Genomic DNA, 18,099 nt, shown 5'->3' with positions numbered 1-18,099 from the left:
CCTTTCTTTGGGATTGGGATGAAAACTGACCTTTTCCAGTCCTGTGGCCACTGTTGAGTTTTCCAAATTTGCTGACATATTGAGTACAGCACTTTCACAGTATCATCTTCTAGGATTTGAAGTAGCTCAGCTGGAATTCAGTCACCTTCACTAGCTTTGTTCATAGTAGTGCTTCCTAAGGCCCAGTTGACTTCACACTCCAGGATGTCTGGCTGTAGGTGAGTGACTGTGCCATTGTGGTTATCCAGGTTATTAAAACCTTTTTTGTATAGTTCTTCTGTGTGTTCTTGCCACCTCTTCTTTTTTGTAAGTAATTAAATTTATTTATTTTTAGTTGAAGGATAATTGCTCTACAATATTGTGTTGGTTTCTGCCAGACATCAACATGATTTATCCATAGGTTTACCTATGTACCCTTCCTCTTGAAACTCCCTCCTCATCCCACCCATCTGTTGCTACAATGCCCTAGTTTGAAGTCATACAGCAAATTCCCATTGGCTGTCTATTTTACATATGGTAATGTATAGGTTTCCATGTTACTCTGTCCATCCATCCCACCCTCTCTTTCCTCCCCCTCCCACTGTGTCCATAAGTCTGTTCTCTATGTCTGTGTCTCCACTGTTGCCCTTCAGATAGGTTCATCAGTACTGTCTTTCTAGATTTCATATATATGCATTAATATACAGTATTTGATTTTGTCTTTCTGACTGACTTCTCTTTGTGTAATAGGCTTTAGGTTCATCCCCCTCATTAGAACTGACTCAGATGCGTGTCTTTTTATGTTGCCCCCTCTCCTTAATCTCCTCTGCTCTCCTAGGCCCTTGCTGTTTCTGTGCCCGTCTTGGGGATGGCTTTGTCACCACCTCCTGTACAGTGTTTCAGACCTTCGTCCGTAACTCTTCAGGCACTCTTGTCTACCAGATCCAATCCCTTGAATCTATTCGTCACCTCTACTGTATAATCATAAGATTGTATTTTATTGAAAACAAAAATAAATCATCTCCTAGAACTATTTCAGTGACAAAGCAAAATGCTAATTTGAAATTTTAAAAGGAACCAAGATTACCTTGCTTTTATGCTTGCTGTTATTTATTTTTGCATTCTTTGGAGTTTGTGTTTTTTCTTTTGATCCTTTGTTTCTTTATTAAGAGAGAAAAGCAATGTCAGAATTATTAGAAAACCATAACTTCTAAGGTTGAAATTACAATTGACATTATTTTATTTCTGAAAGTTATCATTTATTGAAATAAAGATATATGGAATTAATTAATTTATTGGAAATAAAAGTAATAGCCCTTTCATAATGTTCATTTATGTAGATTCCTTTAATGGGTTCTTTAGTTGGTGGTTGTACCTTAAAGTGAAATGATTCTTGGATATAGTATACAAATATCAATATGCCACTAAATCAAAAGCAAAAATGAGGACAAGGCATAAAAGTTCATTTGACCTCATGAAATTTATTTTCATTTTCAAACACAAATATTGTACTTAAGTGCTTTAAATAACTTTCATTCTTCTTTCAGAAAATCTTAACAGCCAGCTGCATTTAACCAGTATGCTCATTTTATTTTTTCACAGAGGAAATTTATGTCCTAATCACATCCCTGTCGCACAGATTTTCCCTCTTACTTATTGGTTTTTCCCTTTTTTGAAAAAATATTTGTTTATTTGGCTGCACTGGGTCTTCCCAGGTGGCGCTAGTGGTAAAGAACTTGCCTGCCAATGCAGGAGATGTAAGAAACTTGAGTTTGATCCCTGATTTGGGAAGATCCCCTGGAGAAGGGCATGGCAACCCACTCCAGTAGTCATGCCTGGAGAATCCCCTGGATAGAGGAGCCTGGTGGGCTACAGCCCATAGGGTTGCAAAGAGTCGGACACGACTGAAGTGACTTAGCATGCACAGGTCTTAGTTATGGCTATCAGGATCTTCAATCTTTGTTGCATCACACAGGATCTTTAGTTGCAGCATGCAGGGATCTAGTTTCCTCTCAGGGGTCAAACCCAGGCCTCCTGCATTGAGAGCACGGAGTCTTAGCCACTGGACCACCAGGGAGGTCCCCTCCCTCTTTTTTTTTTTTAACTAATTTTTCTTATTGGAGTATAGTTTTACAGTGTTAATTTCTGTTGTACAGCAGAGTGAGTCAGTTACACAGATAGCCGCTCTTTTTAGATTCTGTTCCCATTGTTATTCCCTCTCTATTGAATCATTCCTAGGAGTATGCTATAAGCTGTGATAGTCTTCATCTTAAAAAACAAAACTCCCCCCTCCAAAAAACTACCTAAAACTAAGAAAACAAAACGAAAATAAATACAGAGTCAGAAGAACTTTTCACTCTAGATTTTAGTCCAGTTTCTGCTCATTTTCTTTAATTTAGAGCAGAACTCCTCTGTAGAGTTGTTTGTACTTAAAGTTCTCTCCTCTGAATCTCTTTATGGGATCACCCCACTCCAGCTTTTGTGTATCCATTTTCCACTGATAAAGCTCCTGTCAAGACCCGTAATTCCGTGCGCTCGCCCCTCCCGCCCTCTTTCCGCCAACTTTCCGTGCCGCCAGAATGGTGCGCATGAATGTCCTGGCTGATGCTCTCAAGAGTATCAACAACGCCGAAAAGAGAGGCAAACGCCAGGTGCTTATTCGGCCGTGCTCCAAGGTCATCGTCAGGTTTCTAACAGTGATGATGAAGCATGGTTACATTGGCGAATTTGAAATCATTGATGATCACAGGGCTGGGAAAATTGTTGTGAACCTCACAGGCAGGCTAAATAAGTGTGGAGTGATCAGCCCCAGATTTGATGTGCAACTCAAAGATCTAGAAAAATGGCAGAATAACCTGCTCCCATCCCGTCAGTTTGGTTTCATTGTACTGACAACCTCAGCTGGCATCATGGACCATGAAGAAGCAAGACGAAAACATACAGGAGGGAAAATCCTTGGATTCTTTTTCTAGGGATGTAATACGTACAAATAAAATGCCTTAGAGGAAAAAAAAAAAAAAGCTCCTGTCAAGTAAGAAGTTTGTTTCAGCTTTGCCAATATTAATTATCAGTCTTCAGCCTTCGTTTTTCTGTGTTAGCTCAGCAGCATTCATTAAGGTTAAGCATTCACTTCTGCCTAATTGAAATATTTTCTTTACTTTGCTTCTATAATATCACCCCCCCCTAGTTTTCCTCCTACCTCATTGGTTGTTTCATTTTAGTCTGTTTCCCTGATTCCTTCCTTTCTACCAGATTTCTAAAAGTTGAATGAGATATCTCAGGACTCTCAGCTCTCTTCCATCAGTAGTAAGTTCAATCACTAGCTTATCTTAACTAGTCTCATGAACTTTCAGTTCAGTTCAGTTCAGTTGCTCAGTTGTGTCTGACTCTTTGCGACCCCATGAATCGCAGCATGCCAGGCCTCCCTGTCCATCACAAACACCTGGAATTTACCCAGACTCATGTCCATCGAGTCAGTGATGCCATCCAGCCATCTCATCTTCTGTTGTCCCCTTCTCCTCCTGCCCCCAATCCCTCTCAGCATCAGGGTCTTTTCCAGTGAGTCAACTCCTTGCATGAGGTGGCCAAAGTATTGGAGTTCAGCTTCAATATCTGTCCTTCCAGTGAACACCCAGGACTGATCTCCTTTAGGATGGACTGGTTGGATCTCCTTGCAGTCTAAGGGACTCTCAAGAGTCTTCTCCAACAGCACAGTTCAAAAGCATCAATTCTTCGGCGCTCAACTTTCTTCACAGTCCAACTCTCACATCCATACATGACTACTGCAAAAACCATAGCCTTGACTAGAGGGACCTTTGTTGACAAAGTAATGTCTCTTATTTTTAATATGCTATCTAGGTTGGTCATAACTTTCCTTCCAAGGAGTAAGCGTCTTTTAATTTCATGGCTGCAATCACCATCTGCAGTGATTTTGGAGCCCAAAAAAATAAAGTCTTGACACTGTTTCCACTGTTTCCCATGAAGTGATGGGACCAGATGCCATGATCTCAGTTTTCTGAATGTTGAGCTTTAAGCCGACTTTTTCACTCTCCTCTTTCACTTTCATCAAGAGACTTTTTAGTTCCTCTTCACTTTCTGCCATAAGGGTGATGTCATCTGCATATCTGAGGTTATTGATATTTCTCCTGGCAATCTTGATTCCAGCTTGTGCTTCTTCCAGCCCAGCGTTTCTCATGATGTACTCTGCATATAAGTTAAATAAGCAGGGTGACAATATACAGCCTTGATGTACTCCTTTTCCTATTTGGAACCAGTCTGTTGTTCCATGTCCAGTTCTAACTGTTGCTTCCTGACCTGCATATAGGTTTCTCAAGAGGCAGGTCAGGTGGTCCGGTATTCCTATCTCTTTCAGAATTTTCCACAGTTTATTGTGATCCACACAGTCAAAGCAGTACCATCATTTCATCTATGACTCCCAAATTTATATATCATTTCTTGACAAGAGTTTCTTCTTTATGTTGTTAATGTGTCCAGTTGCCTTCTTAATATCTCCATTTGCAAGTTTAGTAAGGTTCTCAAAATTAACAGGTCCAAACCAAACTATTCATGCTACCCCCTCAGTTTGTTCCTCCCTTAGTGTTTACATCTCAAGACATGGCACCCTTTTCTGCTCTTTTTGACTCCTTTCATATACAGTTTCTCACATACCAGGAAATGCCTCTACTTTCAAATTATATCCATCTGAATACTGTTACTCACATCCACCATTCTCTCCTGGTCTGAGCCACCAGTTTTTCCTTGGATTACTGCAGTTGCGTCCTACGTGATGTCTTGCTTCCCTTCTTCACTCCCTGTAACATTTAACAGCTTTAAAGTAGTCATGCTACTTTACATCCTGTTTCTTGTAAAACATAAATCATATTATTTCCTCTTTGGGATCTTTTTTGGATGGTTTGGAAATTCCTAATATATCTGTCCTCTGACATTTTCTCTTTTATCATTTTTAAGCACTCTTCCTCACACTTATTTCCAGCCTCACACTTATTCTTTTCCAGCCATATACCATTTTTTTCCCTCAAACATACCGATCCTGTTCAGTGTGTAAAAATTAGGCAGGAATCTTTTGTGAGAAGTTTGCTTACAAGTGTTTCATTATCCACTTGTATCCCCAAATACAGTTTAGTGTTGCATTTTTTCTGTAGATGTAGGCTCTGAGAAACAGAACCTATTTCTTTTATTTGGGCCTCAAGGATGAGTACAATTCTATTCCGCTTAATTCTGTATAATAATATAACTAACAATTTAATCTCATACACTTTTATTCAGCCTGTAGATTTATTGTGATAACTATCAAAATTGCAATTCAAATTAGATAACTTAATAGCAGTTGCCACCTCTGAAAAAGCTTTAAATCTTGAGCGCATTCTCAAATGAGAATAAATTTTGTTTTTTCAATAGACAATAGATGTGCTTCCAAACTCAAGATACAAAAGGATATGCTTTGAAAGTTAGTGTTTCTGTCTCATAGCCACCTGATTCTGGTGTCAGAGAAAATCAGTGGAAGGTATTATTTAACATGTACACAAACATACACATAAATTATAAAACATATAGAAGTGATAGCCTAATATATATATGTATATTCTTTCTCAGTTTAGGTATTTTTACTAATTGAATCTGAGAACTCTTACAAAGCTGCCTCATTCTTTTTACCAACTATATAATATTCTGTTATAGGTATGTACTATAGTTAATTGAGCCTCATTGTTGAACAGATAGACTGTTTCCAGTCTTTGCTGTTTTTTCGTGTTCTTTTTCATAGATCTTTTGGGAAATATCTATAGGATAAGTTCTTAGAAATTGAATTACTGGATCAAACGTATATGTGTAAAGTCTCATAACTATTGCCTGGTTCCTTTTTTTGTGTGTGTGATTGTGCCATCTTATACTTTGCCTAATAGGGATTATAGTAGGGATTCCCTACTACAGGGATTGGCAAACTTTTTTTTTCTCTTAAGGGCCACATAGTAAATATTTTAGGCTTTACAGCTCCCGTATGGTCTATGCCACACTCTTCTTTGTGTATTTTTTTGGCCTTGGGCCATAGCTTGGCAGCTTTGGCCAATAGCATAGCTGCCAGGCTATTATCAAAACCTTTTGTCTTTACCAACCTGCTCTGTGATCATGGTATCTAACTGCATTATTAGTTTGCATTTCGTTTATGAGCAAAGTTCATCCTTGGTGTTTCCTTTCCTGTGAAATATTCATTTAGATCCTTTGCTTTTATAAATGTATTTGGCTTTGGTATATTTATCCGTTAGGGAAAGGACCTGTTGTGATGTAAAGTGCAGTAAAATGTTTTTGACAGCTTTGTCATTGATCTTTTGGTTTGCCTTATGTTTCCTTCTCATTAGGAATTTTTTATAGTCACATTTGGTCTTTTATTCTTTAATTCAGTCAGTCTTTTATTCTAGGTTTCGTGTTATTCTTAGAAAGGCTTTCCCCTAAAAAATGATTCTTCCATGTTTTTTTTTTTAATATTGGTGTTTTATTTTTTTATGTCTAAAAGTTAAATACCTCTGGAAATTATTTTGGTGTGAGTTAAAGATCCAGTTCTTTTCAGATGGTTCCCCTTTCCTCCCAATATCATATCCTGAATTTAAACATAAAGATTTTGGAAGTCTCTTGCAATATTTCTTTTTAGTTGATTTCTTATATACTGTAGTACTTAGATTAAAATGTTGATCACAAGAATGCATATTCTTTCATTCATTAAACAGTTACTGAGCATATACTATGTGGTCAGGTAGTAAGGCTAAACTGTTCTGTGGAGAAGGCTCTAACCTTGACCTTTGTTTGCCTTATGATCTGGTAAATTTATCTCACTATGTGTGTGTTTTAACACCCTGCTTCTTTATATTTTCTCCCTATTCTTCTGTTATTAGGAAAATTTTCAAATAAAACAGTCTAAGGAATAAGAATAGTGTAGTGAATATCTGTGATATTGTACATGCTTTCTCTTCCCTCTGTGCTTTTCTCTGTGGTATACTGTGTGAAAGTAAGTTATGGAAATTCCTATGATTTTACCATCTTTATTTAAAATTAATTAGTTACGTGAAAATGGTGATTTTCTAATTTTATTATTTTCTCTATTTGTCTGTTTCTCTAGTTCTCTGAGGAGAGGGATTCATAGCTGTCATTTCCATCATCATATCCCTAGAACCTAGCATAGTAGTTACCATGAAGCGATTTCCTAATAAGTAAGTGCCGAATGAATGAGTGAGTACTTTTAGGCCAAGGGATATTTTTGAAGGATTTCAAGTGCAGGTATAATGTGGAATGATTAATGGTTTCAAAAGATAATTCTGATGTCTTTATGAAGGGGGCAACTTGAAGAAAGCTTTCATTTGGACCCTATATTAGTTAGGACTTGATTAGATGTAATCCAACTCAAATCAGTTTGAACAAAAAGAGAAATTATCCTGGATCACGGAACTCAGAGAATGATTTGAAGATCCAGCCACATGAAATAAAAGCAAAGCTGTTGGTGCCACTAATATTTTTAGTTTTTGCTTCGCTCTGTGTTTTCACCAGTTCCAGTTTGTTTGCTCATGGACCAATTAAATATGGTTTGAAGGCAGAATTTGTAAGAATATGGTTGCCTGCTAGATATCCTGTGGATTGAGTTAGTGCACTGTCAGTAGGAAGAGATGTGAAGTTGGATTGAGTTAGTGCACTGTCAGTAGGAAGAGATGTGAAGTGTTGGAATGGTACCAGGGAAGAAGATGGATTTGAAAGAGATACTAATACAGTTAACAGAATTTGTCCAAGAGGAAGGAGAATTGGAGTGACTCTGGTTTTTTTGTCTTGATCAGCCTGCTGATTTGGCAGTGCTATTAATTAAGTGACAGAAATAAAGTACAAGAAAGTACGCTTGGAATGGGAGCATGATGAATTTTATTTTAGAGGTGTTAAGTTGAAGGTTCTTAGGGGTCCTTTAGAAGCTAGTTGAATATAGACATCTGAAGTTTGGAGGAAAGTTCTAAGCTAAAACATTTGGGAAGTCATCAGCAAAAGTCAAGGCTATGATGGTAAATAAAATGGTCTGAGTATATAAAATGAGATGAGAATTGGAATATTGAGTACATAAAATAGGAAGAGGAGAATGGAATAAATTAATAGAATAGTAAGGAAAGTAGGATATAGTGCATGTCAAAGAAACCAAAGTATTTTATCTGGGAGGGATATGACACATAAAGATTGAAAAAATAATTGAATTTGGCCATGAGGAAATCATTGATGATCTTAATGAGAGAGGTTCCAGTGTGAAATTGGGAACCAGACTGCAATAAGGGCAAAGGATTAATGACTGGGAGATGAAGTAGAAACAAACCAATGTAAACTTTTTCCCTAGAAGTTTGTGAAAGAAAGGTGAATTAGGGCAGGAAAAAGAAATACAGGACTAAGTATTCTTGTTTGTTTTATTTTGTAATGGGAGAGACTTGAGCATGTAGTTCAAATAGTAAACAGTTTTTAATATTTACTCTGGCTTGGATAAATTTTATTTTTATGTTTTAATATTCACCACTGTAAAGAGTAACTGCTGTAAGTGTTTATTAAGGGTTAGTGTAGAGAGATTAGGAATCTGAGGTCAGAGAACTGGGTTCTAATCTCAGCTCCCCAGAATAGTCTCTATGATAACTATGATTATCACTTTCATATTCCCTTCTCTGTGTCAATCTCTGTGTTAGTAGGTCCTTTATACATACTATCATTAAACCTCACCACAAATTAATCTCCAAGGTGAGTATTATACTGTTCTATAGATAAGGAAGCCTTAGAGTTTATTCTCAGGATCACATAGATTTTCAGTAATTATGCTATGATTCCAACACACATATGTCTCTTCTGAAGTTGGTACTCTTTCTTTCTATATTGCATTGACTTTCTTTCTAACTTAAAATAGTTTCTCAAGTTTTATGTCCCTGTTTCCTTATCTGTCAGATAGGGATATCTTATCTGTCACACCTATTGAATACTGCAGTATTATTATCTATATTTTGTTTGAAAAGAAAAAGATAAATATCATTTGTTAAATGCCAGACAGACCTTATAAATATGGTCATCTTTAGCACTATCGTTTGTCTAAACAGTATTTTACTTTTTAAGGTGGTGGTATCATGGATACAGAAATGTCTGAAGATATAGACCACAACTTAACTCCTACCCTTGACAGCATGTCTTATGGAATGCCGAATCAAACAGGATCTGAAAATTCATTGCTGGATGAAGATGATTATTTTTTGAACTCTGGGGATCTTGCAGGAATTCCAGTCGTTGGTAGTGACAATGAGGATGAACAGGATTTTAGTTCAAAGGACAATCTTATTTCTTCAATTCATACTGATGATAGCTTGGAAGTAGAGAGAAGAGTCACACAGCATGAATCAGACAATGAAAATGAAATACAGATTCAAAATAAATTAAAAAAAGACTTTCCTAAACAATTTGATCAGGTTTCTGTCTTTAAATCAATACGGAAAGATTTTAGTCTAGTAAGAGAAAACAGCAAAGAGACATTTTCTGGAAAGGAGAAAAATAGAGACCTAACTTATGAACGTGAAAAACGGTTGGATAAACCCCATAAAGAGTTGGATTCAAGGTTGAAAAGCAGTTTTTTTGATAAAGCAGGTAATAATTGTTGGAATAGAGCCATAAAACACAATAAATAACAACATACTGATAATAATACAGCTTTTATTACTTCTGATACTAAACAAAGTGTGAACAGTTAAATTCATTGTAAGCTTGTCATTTTTCTTTTATCCTTGTTCTTTGCAGAGTGACTGAATTTCTCCCAGTAACTATTGGTAATGGTATAAATGGTTGAAAAATAGCTCTAAACCTCATTTCTCCCTCCCCTGGTTGCAATGTTTTGATGAGAAGGCAAGATACTCGAATCACCTGTTCATTTTCTTTGGTTGAACATTGGAACCTGAAGTTGGATTTAACTTCTTTGTGCTGTAAGCACTAATTCAAACTGCTGTCCCACCAGTTAGTCCAATTTAGGGAGGGTTTTTCTTTTTGATAACATTTCTATTTTATGTTTTAAAAGTTTCTTGAGACTCCTCTTGAGCCTCTTTGCCCAGCATACCCTATACTTATCTTTAGTTCCATTCTTGAATATATACATTTTCTTATTTCTATGCCTTTCTTTTCTCTTGCTGTTCCATTTGCCTGCATGTCATTTTCTCTCTTGTATATATGCCTGTAAAAGTGCTTCTTATCCGACACTACCTAACTCATAAACCTCTTCTACCCTGTGGTCATTGCTAATCTCTCTGCGTCAAGAATGTTTTTTTCCTCATCTGTATTTCCATAGCATTTTTTTAATGCCTCATTTATTTATAGTAATTATCACACAGTATCATAGCTGTTTGTTTTGCCTTTACTTGCTAGTGTGAGAGTTTATTGAGGGCCGGACTGTATCTTACTCATTTTTGTGTTCTTGGGGCCTAACCTGGTGTAGTGAAAATAGTAAAATTTCAATAAATATTCAATAGGTGTGAAAGAAAGCCAGGTTGAATATACTAGTCCTTGTATTACAATTTCTTCTGACAGTGCTAGGAAAACTGTGATAGAACAAATCAGTATCATTATAAAGAACAATTAGTTTAAGTATCCATTATGTACAAGGGTGTACAAGGGTATACTGTGTTTTTCAGTATATATTATTTAATGTATTTTCAGTATGCCTAGAAGGATAAATTATATGGGTACTTATATTCAGGGAACATAATGTCTAATAGCAAAAGGGACAAGTAAAGTAGTTGAAGTGTTAATGACCAGTTGAATAGCATAAAATTTAATTTATAATTGAAGACAATGGTAGAAGAGTTTTTAATAAAGCAGTACAATAATATTTCTTTGAAATAACTGAAACTGTTTTAGGTATTCTTAGAAGAGAAATGATTTTTAACTTAGTGGACAAGGGAAGGTTTTCTAGAAGGGAGATGATTTTTGAACTGAGCTGAATATGAAAGACTGTAAAGATTAGGATAGTGGGGACTTGGAATGGTATAAGCAGAGATGGGGAAGAGCAAACTTAAGTAATTTTTAGAACATAGTGAATAGAGTAACCACTTTATTTAGGTTTGAGCACGGAAATAGTGTGAGGTGAGGCTAAAAGTTAGGTGGGGCCAGATTGTTTATTTTGAGTGAAACTACCTTTTGGGTATTTTTTGGTACCCTTTTCACTCTAATGATCATCTTTGTTGGAAAGAGAGGTGATTATCAAGCAATAGCTTTTTTAGGTCACTCTTTCTAAGATTTGTTATTCATATACATATGTTTGTTTTGTTTTGTTTTTTTCTTTCAATAGCTAATCAAGTTGAAGAAACATTACATACCCATTTACCACAAACCCCAGAAACAAACTTTAGGGTAAGTTTTCAGTGTGTATGTAGATTGCTGTAACTGTGGCAAGTGTCAAAGTTTTCTTTATGTGATTTTCTAAACTGTAACTATATGTATTAGGTAGAGCACTGGTTTTTTAAATTTCCTTTATTATTTGGATAAGGACATCTTTGGAGATGTGCTAAGAAGTCTTTGCTCTTAGATTCTTTATTTGTATTTAATATTTGGACATATATCACATTTACTTGTAAGCATAGGGACTCTAATGAACATCCATAGAGTTCTTCATTTCCATTGAGCTTTTCTCTGGGTGTTAAACCTGAAGAGGAATAATTAAAAAATCTGAATATTTATTAATCCTTTATATTGTGTTTTAGGATTCCAGCTATCCATTTGCCAATAAAGAATCCATTGGTTCGGAACTGGGAAATTCCTTTGCATCAAATATTAGAATTAAAGAAGAACCTTTGGATGATGAGTATGACAAAGCAATGGCACCACAGCAGGGACTACTAGACAGAATTAAAGATGAACCTGACAATGCTCAAGTAAACGTCTCACCTTTCCCTTCTTTTTTGTTCCACACATGCATGATTCATTCAAGAAAGGGAGTTCTTGATTAAGAGGTGTTTTGTTGATGGGCTGAGAAGAGACTCTTAATGAAGGTTGAGGAAATTGAATTATCTTTAAGAATAATACTAAGGAATCAACCAGAGTTGTAGGAAACTTTTTCCAAGTAGTAATTAAGGCTTCTAATCCACTTTGTTCCTTAATAACGCTGTTCTGTGATTTTTACAGTGTTAGTGAAGGATTAGGGAAAGAGAGTCTTCAAGGATTTGAGATTTATAACAGCAGACATGGCTGAAGTTCATGGAGGTTTATGAGTTTATGGTGTGATTGTTTATATAAGGTAGTAATAAGCCTTTTACAGTTACTGCTAATGAAGTATGTAAAGATTTAAGTGTTTTTCAGGAGGGATTAATGGACGGGTTATCTTTGGAAGAGTTAATTGATTGAAAAACCAGTTCTTTAGATCAGTGGGTTGAAGATAAAGGAGGTTTTGATGGGTGATACAGGGTTCCAATTTTGAGGTGTGTGAGTAAAAAGGGTAGGGATAGAGCTCTGTTATTTCAAGGTTGCTCTGGAGAGATCCCTGTAACTGTGAATCCTGAAGTCACTGAAGTTATCCATGCAGTTAATGACATAGCAGTGGTTGGAACAGAATAAAGATGGTGCAGTCATTTAAGAATGTAGAAAAGGACCAAGGGATGAATATGCAATAGCAGCAATTGTTTGAGGGTGTTCTGTATTTTATACAGATGGTATGAGTACAGAAGCTGAGAAGTAAAGATAGCATGAAACGACATTTGATCTGGAGAAAGTTTACCTTTCCATATCTTTATTTTATTTTAGGGTGGTTGAGAATGTGAGATTTGTGTGGAAGAGATGTTTTTCACTCAGATGTGTCTAAGCAGGGTTTCTCAGCACTGTTGACAGTTTGAGCCAGATAGATCTTTGTAGTGAGGGGCAATCCATCCTAGGCATTACAGGATATTTAGTAGCATCCTTGGCCTCTGCCTACCTGCTGCCGGTAGTGCCATGTCCCTAGCATTGCCAGGTGTCCCCTGGGGGACCAAGTCCTCTGGTATTGGGGACCACTGTTTTACAGTAGGAAAAGGCAAGAGATACAAGTGATTTATGTGAGTCAGACTGATGCTTCAGCTAAACAGGAATTCCATGGTGCCCAGTGGGAGGTAGCTGTATAGGGTAGTGATGATAAAGCTGTAGAGTTGGATGGGTGTGAGTGTGGTAGCTACAAAGAAGATGGTAGAAGTTAGAATGAAAGAATGGTAATAGAAGCAGGCAAAATAGAGATATCTCATTTAGAGATAAAGAAATGTCCTGACACCTAGGGGAGATATGGCAGTGTATGTTTCAGAAGACTACTGTTACTTCTATACAGAGCAGATCTCCATCCTTTATGTGCCCCAGTCTGGACATGAGAAATCCATAAGGAACTGCAGTGTTGTCAGGGTACCAAAGACATCAGTTTCTCCCTGTACGTGACCCAGTGACACTCCTTGAGATGAAAGACAGTTACAGTCAGGGGAAGGGGGCATCAGGAAGGGTTATTTGTATGACTGTTTTGAAAACAATCAGATATTCCAGTGACTAGAGAACAGCAATAGGATGGAACTGTCAGGACCCAGGAATACCTACATATTTATCACTATTCAGAGTGTAATAATGTGTTATAAAATACCAGATAGGAAGTTTTGTCATGATTTTGGGGAAGAACTTCCATAAGAGCTCACCACTTGATTGACTGGACTCGAGAACCAAGCAGGAATGTAAGTCCAAGGCATAAGGTCTAGAAGCATTCTTTATGCTGACCCCAAAATAAGGAAGTTCCAATGTGTGAGTGGGTAAAGCTAGGTTTTCTCTGAGAGGTCCTCTCTGTTATCAGCTACACCAATCCTGTGGGATCAGACCTTCATAATTCCTCTAGAAATTCCTCAGGGAACCTCATGTTAAACTGTGGATACCAGAGTCTTTATTTCCCTTTCCCTTCCTTACCCTTCTCTCCCTTTCTTTCCTACTTCCTCTCCCTACTCCTGTTTCCTCTCCCCTTCTCTTGCTTCCTTCTTCGTTGTTCTGTTCTTTTAGGTATTTCTCCTCAGTGACCACTGGAAATCTATATTCATTTTTCGGTACTACCTAATGCTTTATCACTCTTCATTTCCAAAAATAGGTTGGAAAAAGGAGTTCCAATGAATTATTTTCTTAGATTCTGAAACAGTACTATTAACCTAATGCTCATAAAATACTGATAGATTTAACAGCTGTGGTCATTCTTTACTTTTGACCATCAGTTACTTGTAATAACTTTTCTCTTGACTTAATAAGATCATAGCTTTAGCTTCTGGCACCTTGTAAAAACCTCACTTGACTTTTCTTTTTGCTTAACTTGTAGCTTTGCTTTCAACTTGCTTCCTTATTCTCCTTTTTACACAATTCATTTTGGTTTTAATTTTTTTACTTTCCCATATAACTCACTGAGATACGGAAATATGTTTATATATGTTTATCCACTTCTTCTCAATTGCTCTTGATTATTCTTCAGTTACATTTTTCTGGGTTTGCCAGTTGTCATACTCCTTCCTCTGTTACTGGCATAGCATTGTTTGTCCTCCTGGTTGCATTTCTTCATTCAAATCCTATTGCATGTTACTATATTTTCTATATAATATTTACAATTACAGATACTTTTATATGAACTACATTGTTTCATCCTCCAGAATAAAAAGGCCAGAGTAGATGATATTAAGTCCATTTATAGATAAGGGAACTGAGGTTTGTAGAGGTTAATAAGTTATTCAAGGCCATATGGCCAGAAAGGAGCCAATCAGGGGCCTTTATCAAGGCCTTATTATTAGTCTGCCAAACTTTGTTCTATAAATAAAAGTTGTTTCTCATTTTTTCTTTGCCCCTTTTCTATAGATTCTAAAAGCTTGGAATTCAGTAAATATTACTTTAAAATAATGATTTGTTTTTTCTTTTTGCTCATAATAAAAGGAGAGCTAATCTATAATCTCATTGAAATAAATGGATTAGAATGGGAAAGCAAATCAGTTAATTGTGACAATAGTGAGTCATATAGTCTTGGAAAGTAGGATGCAGTAATTAAATGTTGGAGCTTGTTTTTTAGCTATGTCAAGTTAACTTGGTTATAGAATCTGGGTTTTTCATTTCTGAAACACTGTCTTGTAATACTCATATATACTTTCTGGTAAACAAGAGGAAGGTAAAGATACTGGTAAAGGATTTTTTTGGTTTTGACTTCTGTTTTTCTGCTTCTGAGAGCTTTTGGCTCATAAGATTTTCACTTCTCAAGTTATTAGTCACTGATTTTTTATTAAATATTTGTGAAATTAGTCATTGTTCGGAGGATGCTAACATAAACATGATTCTGCCTTGAAGGCATTGTGCGGGTGTACAAGCACAGTACCTAAGGTATATATGTATTTTACTATGTTACATAAGTAATATGTACTTGAGGCTTAAGGAATATTTCAGAAGTTTTAAATAACTGTCATAGACTGAGAAAGAGAGCTGACTGGAGACCATTAAAGTATACCCATGAATATTGATTTTTTTTCTGGAATTTTTTGGAATTAGAAAAGATTTTTACTTGTAATATGCCTTAATATACTATATAATGTAGGAATGTTAGAATGAATCAGTATTAGAAAATCTCTTAATGTATAACTTCATCAACAGGTCATATAAGACTAGATAGATAGATAGATGCCCCAAAAAGTTTCAATGTAATTCACTATGCATTTCTTATAATAGATACTCTCTTGATCAGGTAAGGAAATACCTACTTCTGATCAATAACAGTCATTGAATTTAAAAGTAAAATGATGGAAACCTTCTGTTAATAATTACTAAATGAACACAAATTACAGATATCAGCATTATTATTTAACTCTTGTTGGATTTTCGACCCAACACATGTTAAAGAAATTAGAAGAAATAATGGAAAAGGGGAGACAAAATTATCATCATTTGCTGGTAAGGATCTTTATTAGAAAATTAATAGAATTCATGAAAATTTAGTTGAGTAGCTAGTTGAATTTTAGTCATGTAAAGCAGAGCAGTATTTCTATAAATCAGTTGTTTCCCACCTAGATAATACAGTGAAAAGATAAACTATTTCCTACAGCAAAGTGACTAAAAAGTGCTGTATCATGTAAAACAACTTGAATGAATGGATAGACTTTCTTAAAAAAATGTAAGATATTAGTTATTCCTAAAGTAAAATATAGTTACAATACAATTCTGAAGAAATATCAATGGTTTCTTACGTTTTGAAGAATAAATAGGCATGCACACACACATTGTATTATATATATGTTCTAGTAATTAGAAATATGGCAAACTATTAAATGATTAAGCATCTTACAGTTATTTTCATTAAGATAGTGTGAAATCGTAAGAGTAGTCAGCCTGATAATGATACAGAATAGATTGCCACAAAAGAGGTATTTTTAGAGAAATTTGATATGTCAATTGTGAGTGAAAGGAATTCACCAGCTATTCAGAGAAAGAGAAAGAAAAATGCTCATTATATATCCAAATAAATAAATCCTGGATGGATTAAAATAGGAGTTGGCAAATTATCAGCCGCAGGCTAAATCCCGCCTGTCCTCTTTGTTTCTGTTTTGTTTTTGTTTTTCTGCATACTATTTTTGTAAATAAAGTTTTACTAGTTATTGTCACAGTTGTTCATTTATATATTATCTATGGGTGCTTTTGCTCTACCAGGGCAGAGTTGAGTAGTTGTGATAGCATGGCTTGAAAAGTCAAGAAATACTTTGTATCTGGCCTTTTGCAGATAAAGTTTGCTGACCTCTGGATTAAAGGACTCTATAAACAGTGAGACCATTGTCTTAGCATTTTATCATGGAAGTAGAACTTTGTAAGAAATAGAAGGAATCGCTAAAGCTAAAACCATCTATTTTTTGCCATAAACATGGAAACTTCAGTATGTAAAATTTTAGCTGAAAGAACGTATTGAGGAAATATTGATAACAGATGCTGTAGGAGGTTAATATTATTACCTTATAGTGCTTTTTTGTAAATGGATATTGAAAAAATTGGAAATTAAAACAAGAATGGGAAAAGACTAAGTGACTTTTTTCACAAATTGCTAGAATAAATGTAGTTAAGTTTTTAAAAAGCAATCTGACATTGTGCACCAAGAACCTTTACTATATACTTATCTACTTAGTAATTCCACTGTTAAGGTTCTTTCCTTAAGCAATAATCCTAAATACGCATGTATGAGCATTCACAAAGATATACATCGTGGCATTAATGATTAAAGCAAATGTGTGGAAACAAATGGGCCAGCACTGGGTTGTGGTTATGTAATTTCAGTGCCATACAGGGCTATCATCAAATTGGAGACGGAGGCCAAGGGAAAAATTAGTAATGGTATCCTGTCTTTACTTATTTAAAGTTTTGATATTTTGTTTATCATGGAGTTTTGCATTTAAAGAAAATATGACTGAGAATTGGTTCCTTAATTTATACCTGAGGCAAGGGCCTCACCTCACCCCGGTCTCATCCTTGTGTAATCTGTTATGTCTATTAAATAATATATATCAGTATTTCTCGAATTTGAGTAATGTACAGACACCTGTTGTCACAAAAAAGGGAGTATGTTGGAGTTGCCTGAGAATTCCAAGAATATGACATCTTTTGGGGTTTTGCAAGTATCAGTGTGGTAAACAGTGAATTAAAAAGTTAAATCTATTACTTAGAGGTTTCCCAATGCAATAATATAATTGTAAAAGCTAACAACAGTACTAAAAACTTGTAGTATAACTCAGTTATATGTGATTATGCATGACTGAAAATAAACTTTATTCAATAAAAAATTACTCAAAAACTCAAACTTAAAAAAATATTTTTTAAGAATTTTCATACTGCTTAGAGTACCTTTATATAGATTCTTGGAATCCCCCGTTAGAAACACTGATACTTAGCCACTAGAAGTTATTTTGGAGTAAAGTGTGGTAATATGTAAATATTCAATTGATTCAAGTGACCAAAAAAAAATCACTTTATAAAAATGGTATATTCAGTATAATTACAGCTGTGTAAAGAAACACATATTGGAGGGGAAAAGACTGGAAAGAAATATACCAAAAGAATAACAGTGGTTGGTTGGTT

At 35.6% G+C, this 18,099-nt stretch overlaps 2 protein-coding genes across 7 annotated transcripts in view; both read left to right on the top strand.

Moving 5' to 3' along the window:
* Positions 1-18,099, top strand: part of ZMYM4 (zinc finger MYM-type containing 4) — a 156,502-nt gene that overhangs the window by 77,658 nt on the left and 60,745 nt on the right. For 4 of the 6 annotated variants that reach the window (XM_061122426.1, XM_061122427.1, XM_061122425.1 and 1 more), the window contains 3 exons: positions 9,109-9,630; positions 11,321-11,382; positions 11,733-11,903. In XM_061122426.1, the coding sequence (XP_060978409.1) occupies positions 9,109-9,630; positions 11,321-11,382; positions 11,733-11,903 (755 nt within the window). Of the gene's footprint in view, positions 1-7,108; positions 7,200-9,108; positions 9,631-9,882; positions 9,963-11,320; positions 11,383-11,732; positions 11,904-18,099 lie in introns of those variants that run through there. The other 2 variants (XM_061122429.1, XM_061122431.1) reach the window with 2 other exon arrangements.
* Positions 2,515-2,999, top strand: LOC133041606 (small ribosomal subunit protein uS8). The gene has a single exon (XM_061122424.1). It carries the CDS (start codon positions 2,559-2,561, stop codon positions 2,949-2,951), a length of 393 nt encoding a protein of 130 aa, XP_060978407.1. The 5' UTR covers positions 2,515-2,558; the 3' UTR covers positions 2,952-2,999.

This window comes from Dama dama, chromosome 20 (genome assembly GCF_033118175.1).
Source record: "Dama dama isolate Ldn47 chromosome 20, ASM3311817v1, whole genome shotgun sequence".
Classification (NCBI taxonomy): Eukaryota; Metazoa; Chordata; class Mammalia; order Artiodactyla; family Cervidae; genus Dama; species Dama dama.
The sequence above is the reverse complement of the archived record's forward strand: the minus strand, read 5'-3'. Positions and strand labels throughout refer to the sequence as shown.